This window comes from Haemaphysalis longicornis, unplaced genomic scaffold, assembly GCF_048455015.1.
Source record: "Haemaphysalis longicornis isolate Haplotype H1 unplaced genomic scaffold, Haemaphysalis longicornis Haplotype H1 scaffold_5, whole genome shotgun sequence".
Taxonomy (NCBI): Eukaryota; Metazoa; Arthropoda; class Arachnida; order Ixodida; family Ixodidae; genus Haemaphysalis; species Haemaphysalis longicornis.
The window spans coordinates 159,122,341-159,128,455 of NW_027526385.1; the positions used below are offsets into that span (position 1 = coordinate 159,122,341).

The 6,115-nt window shown below is 49.6% G+C and overlaps 1 protein-coding gene across 1 annotated transcript in view; it reads left to right on the plus strand.

Annotated features, from left to right (window-relative positions):
- The window catches only part of LOC144138797 (short-chain dehydrogenase/reductase family 9C member 7-like), a 40,015-nt gene extending 34,812 nt beyond the window's left edge, over positions 1-5,203 (plus strand). The window contains exons 4-5 of the mRNA XM_077671267.1: positions 2,295-2,427; positions 3,572-5,203. Of these exons, the coding sequence (XP_077527393.1) occupies positions 2,295-2,427; positions 3,572-3,926 (488 nt within the window). The 3' untranslated portion in view covers positions 3,927-5,203. The remainder of the gene's footprint in view (positions 1-2,294; positions 2,428-3,571) is intronic.
- Positions 5,204-6,115: the final 912 nt, after the last annotated feature.

Genomic DNA, 6,115 nt, shown 5'->3' on the forward strand with positions numbered 1-6,115 from the left:
GACCGCTTAACTGGGTCGTGGGTCGCATTAATAAACACCAGAAAAAGACCATCCTAAAGCCAGCGCATGGGCATGCGCAGAGTCATATGGAAAGTGCAGCGTGCATCAAACACGAGCCGTGACGGCCTCACCCACTTTTGTAACACGCACCAGCGAGCCAGGCCACCCGGCGCGGCAGTGTAATTCTTAGCAATATCCCGAAAAGAATACAGGTGTACTGCCAACATGGCAACGTAGTAATGCTCTCTATTAAAATACCTCGCACCAATTTACTCGCAGTATTCGAGAACATAGCCCGCAGGAAAGCTCGAAGGAGCACTAAGCAGCGTTCAATTAAACTTTCTTGTTTTCGCATTCACAACTAATAAGAACTCCCTACGTGTCTGCAGATTTTCATGTACAGTCATGAACAAATGAAACGCGAGCACAAAAATACGAGTTGGAATACACAAATAGCGCGATTTGTTTCCGTGGAAGTTTAATTGTTGTGTGGCTTAATTACAGTGATAAAGATTGAAAATGAGTCTTTCAATATGTACCACTAACGAGCCATTATTTTATCTCCATTATTTTATCTCCACTATCCATGTTTTTTGATTTTTCGTGTTTCGGTTCATATTTTCATGTCCTCATTTCATTTGACCATGACAGTGCCTAATGGCATCATCACTTGAGGATATCAGCAGGGTCTCCCAGCCACGTATCATGCGGCAGTGTATTTACAGTAGACAGCACTACACAAAGGTTCAAGCGGTATGGGCTTACTGTCGCGATGGTCGTAAAGGGTTACGCAGTGACCGACGGATGCAGGCAGTACAAGGGGGATCATAATCTTTGTGCAATGTTAGTTTTAAGGCGATCTTGTAAATGCAACTGCAGAGGGCGCTATGCTGATGCACTACGCCTCTAAGAAGTGCGTGCTACGCCTCTAGAGCATTGTACCAGTCCCTAAATGCTGCCTGGTCCGGTATAGCACGCCGCCAGACACCACGGGATGCTGTACTAGATAGGTTCAACCATGCTAGGTGAGGCTCTCTGGGACACAAACACCATTTCATCACCAGACAAGGATTTGGCACCCCTGGTTGAGTACATTTGCTAAAATCCTCCCAATGATTATACAATCACACTATTGGCCTCCACGCACTCCATCGGCGGGACTGGAGATCTTTGGGAGAGGCCTTCGTCCTGCAGTGGAAACAACCGGACTTAAGATAAAGCAGGTTTAAGGAGCTTTGATGCGCGGAATTTCCGTCGCCTGCGCTTTATTTTGGTCTTAGCCCTAAAAATGTTCGCCATTCGGTGGATGTGACAAAAATATCTCTCAGCTGTCTTAGGCTCAACACTCCCGCTTGTGGTGTTTGTTCACAGAGGCAAAGGCAATCGTAAAGCGAGACAGTGAATCAACGCTGGTGCGAATAGGAGTCTGTACGCCGGTGCCTCTACGCCGGGAAGTTCTTCCAAGATAACTCGCCATTTATCCAGGCGTCCATCGGCATGCCTACACTCCAGGGCAATTCCCAGGTTCAACTTCACCGCAATGCACTTGAGTGACCAATTCATTTCGCCGGGTAACAGCGACGTGTTATTATATCATCTGGCTCTGAAATGTAATCTGGACCGTGGAACTCCGCAAAACGTCATGCGTTCCGAGAGAGCGTTTGGCATCGTCGTTCATCGTCGTTCGCCGAAGAATAACTGCTGACTGCAGTGATTCGTAAATCAAGTGGAAGCTAACCCACGGGATTTCCTCATCAAAGACACGATTCCCCTACCACACGCATGCAGAATAACAAAATTCCAACCATGGAATCTTGAAGAAGCAGCAGAAGATTAACATTTCTTGTCGATCTTTGGAACCGCAAACTGCGTCTTGACTTATCAATATATCTTACCCATTTTTCCTGCCCCTACCTGGCAATACCGCCCTTTTAAAATTTACTACCTGGTTAGCGCGCACGAACACCTAATTCATTTTTACCGCGAACAATATTAGACAGGATCAGTCTCTGGGACACTGTATTTACATCGCCAAATCGGCACGCATCAATTGATGAGCTTTTTACGTGCAGTAGTTTTTGTAATTGTCACTTTTTTGTGGTTGTTTCTACGATAAAGAGTGCATAATTACATTTGACTGATATACTACGTAATCATCTTCCCACTCCTGCTTGGGCCTATTTCTGGCCTGCAGTGTTGTGTAAATAAATGAAATGAATAGACTCTACGTGTTTCCTATTGTATCGCCTGCTGTCGTAGCCTTGCACTGATTGCAGGCTTCTTCCCCCATGCAGGCCAGTTCTCAATCCCGCTGTCGGTGGGCTACTGCATGTCCAAGGTCGCGGCGCGATTCTTCGCCGACGGCCTGCGGCGAGAGATGAAGAAGTTCGGCGTGCGCGTCGTCTCCGTCGAGCCCAACATGTATGCGTAAGTGTGCCGTTGTTTCATACTTGAGTCTTCTTCTCCGAAGTTACGACTGAGGAATAAAGCAGGTGACGCCCAGAAATAATGCTAAAACGGCCACGCGCCGGCCAGCATGCGTCTAAGTTACCAGGCAGTTAGCGTATTTATTGCCTGTTACTAACTCTAAGGATGAAGAAGTGCAGAAGTGTAGCCGCGTTGGTTGTGTGATTTTCGTATGTCGCCGCTGCAATTTGCGTTGCTATTGGAAATCGTCCCAGCTACGAAGAAAAACTGACTGAAAGGGAGTGAAACTGAAAGGGCAGTGACGCTAACATGATTTGAATACAGCGAGGTGATAAAGCGTGCAGTGCGGTTTTGAGTGCCTTCAATTTCTGCAGTTAGGTATGCTTGTGATGGATTCCGGGTGGCTGATGCACATTCCAGTTTCGGCCTTACGAATGTTAGATAGGCTGGTCTTTTAATGTCTCGAGAAGTAAGTTTTAGATTACGGTGAAGATATCCGAGAGTACGAGAGGCTTCCGAGCACATGGTGTTCAAGAAAGCGGTGAGGTCATGTGCACCCCGAGGTATTTGATTTGATTTGATTTGATTTTTTTATTTCTTGGCAAAAACCAAGGGGAGGCTGAGACTAAAGGCGAACGTGGCCTGACAGAGGCCTCAGCCACCCGATTTAGCGGAACTGTACAATGTTGACGTGATAGGTGCACTGCGGCATGACATGTTTCCGAGAAAACGAGAGTCATTTGCCTTTTGTTAGGTTTAATGGCATGGGTCATTTGATAAGCCACAATGAAATGCTGTCTAAGCTAGATTGCAGGTTATTTGCCACGAACTTCTTACCTTTCACAGAAGCCCCTGGTATACCATAGCATCCATCGTTGTTTTTCGTTGAAGGCGCGATGCACGAGCATGCACGAGCATTTTCTTTAAGTAAAACAGAAAAGAACCCGTGCACACGCACGTGAAAGCCGCCGCTGGGCGGGAGGACAGGAGAGCCCTCGAAACGGAAGTGGGGGCAGCAGACGACGTACCCGCGGGCCTTTGCGCTTCTACCGCTTACTGATTTTGAGACGTGCGCGGGGCGGCCACCGCCCCGGTCTTCTCGCCTTCCTTAACCCTGATGCGTGGGGTCGGGTGGGGCGCGCAGCACGAACCTGACTGCCGAAGACCTGCTGGTTCCCGGCATGGACAAGCAGTGGGCCGAGTCGAGCGAGCAGGTGCGCCGCGACTACGGCCAGGCGTACTTCGAGGGCAGCCGGCAGCAGCTGCGTCGCGGCCTGGCCGAGTCCCGGACGCAGCTGCACGAGGTGCTGGACGCCCTGGAGGCCGCCGTGCTGGCGCGGAGGCCCCGCATCACGTACCGGCCGGACGGCGTGCTCAGGGGCCTGCAGTGGAGCCTGCTCTTCCTGGCCCCGCCACCCGTGATGGACGCCATCTTGAACAGCTTCACTCAGGCGTCGGCTTCTCTGCTGCCCGGAGCTAGGGGCATCGCCCGAGGGTGAAGGTGCGGACTTCGCTCATGACAGGGAGCGAGGGGGCTGGCTGACTGGGGCGTCTTCTAACTTTTGGAAACGGCGCCCTCAAACCCTGGAGTCCCTAGTGACCGTTGCGAGGGGCACCGCCCGAAGGTGAAGACGTTCCAAGCGTGGACGTCTGCTCAACAATAGGCGGCAAGTGGTCTGACTGGTGCATCTTCTAACCTGTAAACATAGCTTCACCCAGGCCCCGCCTTTCCTGCTGCCTGGTGCGATGGGCGTCGCCGGAGAGTGGTAACGTGGACTTCTGCTCAAGACAGGCCGCAAGTGGGCTGGTTGTTGGATTTTCTAACTTTGAACAACACCGCACTCAAGACGCCGGGTTCTTGCCAGATTCCCCCCATTAGAGGCATCGTACGCGGATGAAGAGAGAGAGAGAGAGAGAAAACTCGAGGAGAATCGCGGTCGTGATGGTGGTGGCGGACAAGGATCTGAAGGCCCGCTCCCTACTGGACGTCTTCTCTTTGACGTGGGTTGACGGCCCCTTGGGGGCAGCAGGCCACCAAGGGGCCGTCAACCCACATCAAGGGGCCACCAATGCCTTTCGAAATCATCACGAGGGTGGACGTCTGTTCAAGACGGGCAGCCAGTGGGTTGGGTGTTACGTCTTATAACTTGAGGAAATGGTGCAGAAAGACTGGTTGTGTGTCGCCCGCGTCCACGTCCTGCCTCTTGCGCTGCTGATGATGATAGCTTTATTTTGCCCCAACCTAGGGGAAAGGAGGTGTGGAAGTTCTGGGTTTCTTCCCCTCAGATGGTGGCCTGCAGCCCTTGGGCGCAAGCAACATCTTCTGGCAGTTGGACGACCTTCAGCTGTGTTTTTTGGGGTCACAGATAAGCAGAAAGGTATCCTACTGTTCCGAGCTACTAATGGTTAAATGCGGTCGTAGAGTTAGTGGCTGAATATCAAGCCCAACATGTGAGAGAGTGCGGATAGTTCTTTGACCGCTGTTTCATCACTTCACAAGACTGTGCCGGGTTTGAACTCTTACAACATGACCCTGCGGGAGACTGTCACAGACACAGATTTACAGCTGTGAAATGTTGAACAACATAACTATGCAAACCTTTCAGTTCTTGGAAGCTAAAGGAGGCAAAACCATCTGGTGTGTGCTCTTTGCCCTTACAAGGATGGCTGCAATTGGTGTTACATGATGTGTCTGGGAAGCGCGAACTTTGACAAATGTTTTATCGTTGTGTTTGTGTGTTTTTGGACGATAACAATAAAGGGATGATGATGGGGATGAGCTGTTCGCCATTGTCTGTCACTTGAAGGGATTTTTGAACAATGTGGGGAGGTTTTACTTGAACGCTGCGTGTTCAAGGTTAATGATGGCCTGGGATTTTTCTGAGTCAGCGATGACTGCTTTGTTTGTTGACGTAAACAATCTCTGGGCTATCGAATTATTAATTTACTTAGCAAATGGCCTACTGATTTCATCGGAGAGTAATATGAACGGATTATTAAGAGAGTTAGCCCTTCTATTACAGGAGGTTATTTTCTTACGGTGCATGTCGCAAGCCTTGACGTGGTTTTGTCATACGGATTATACGTGGACGGTTCTCTGACAAAACAGATGGCAACTTCTTTATTAACGCGGTGTTCGACGAATTTGGAAAACTTCTCTCAGGCGCAAAGGAAGGGTGAGTGACCTTAAAAGAAAAGAAAAACTGCCGGTCAAAGACAACATAAAAAGGAAGCTACAGGACGGGCGCCCGTCCTGTCCCTTTCTTATTGTCTTGTCTTTTTGCGCGCAGTTTTTCTTTTCTTTAAATGCAGCGCCAACTAGTTCAACAAGACGATGTACTGACCTTAAACGAACCCCCAACGCCCTCCTTCAGGTACGTTATGCGCAGTATGTGTACGTCTGTTGTATATACGACTGCAAGAATAGTGCCCCAAACTGGTGTAGAAATAACGTTATGAAATCGGGCACATGGCGGGAATAACTAGGTGGTGCGAACATAGGGAAGTACGGAGCAGAGGGAAGAGAGAAAAGTTATACTAGCGATAGCATAACTTGTGAAAACGGCAGACTATCTTGCGTCTAGATGCCGGGGGAAAGAGTAAACAGGGTGACTCATGTCGGTGACGGTAGGACTCCAATAGTATTTAAAAGATGGTGACGCGCGGAGCGGTTTCGAACCGATTCTGT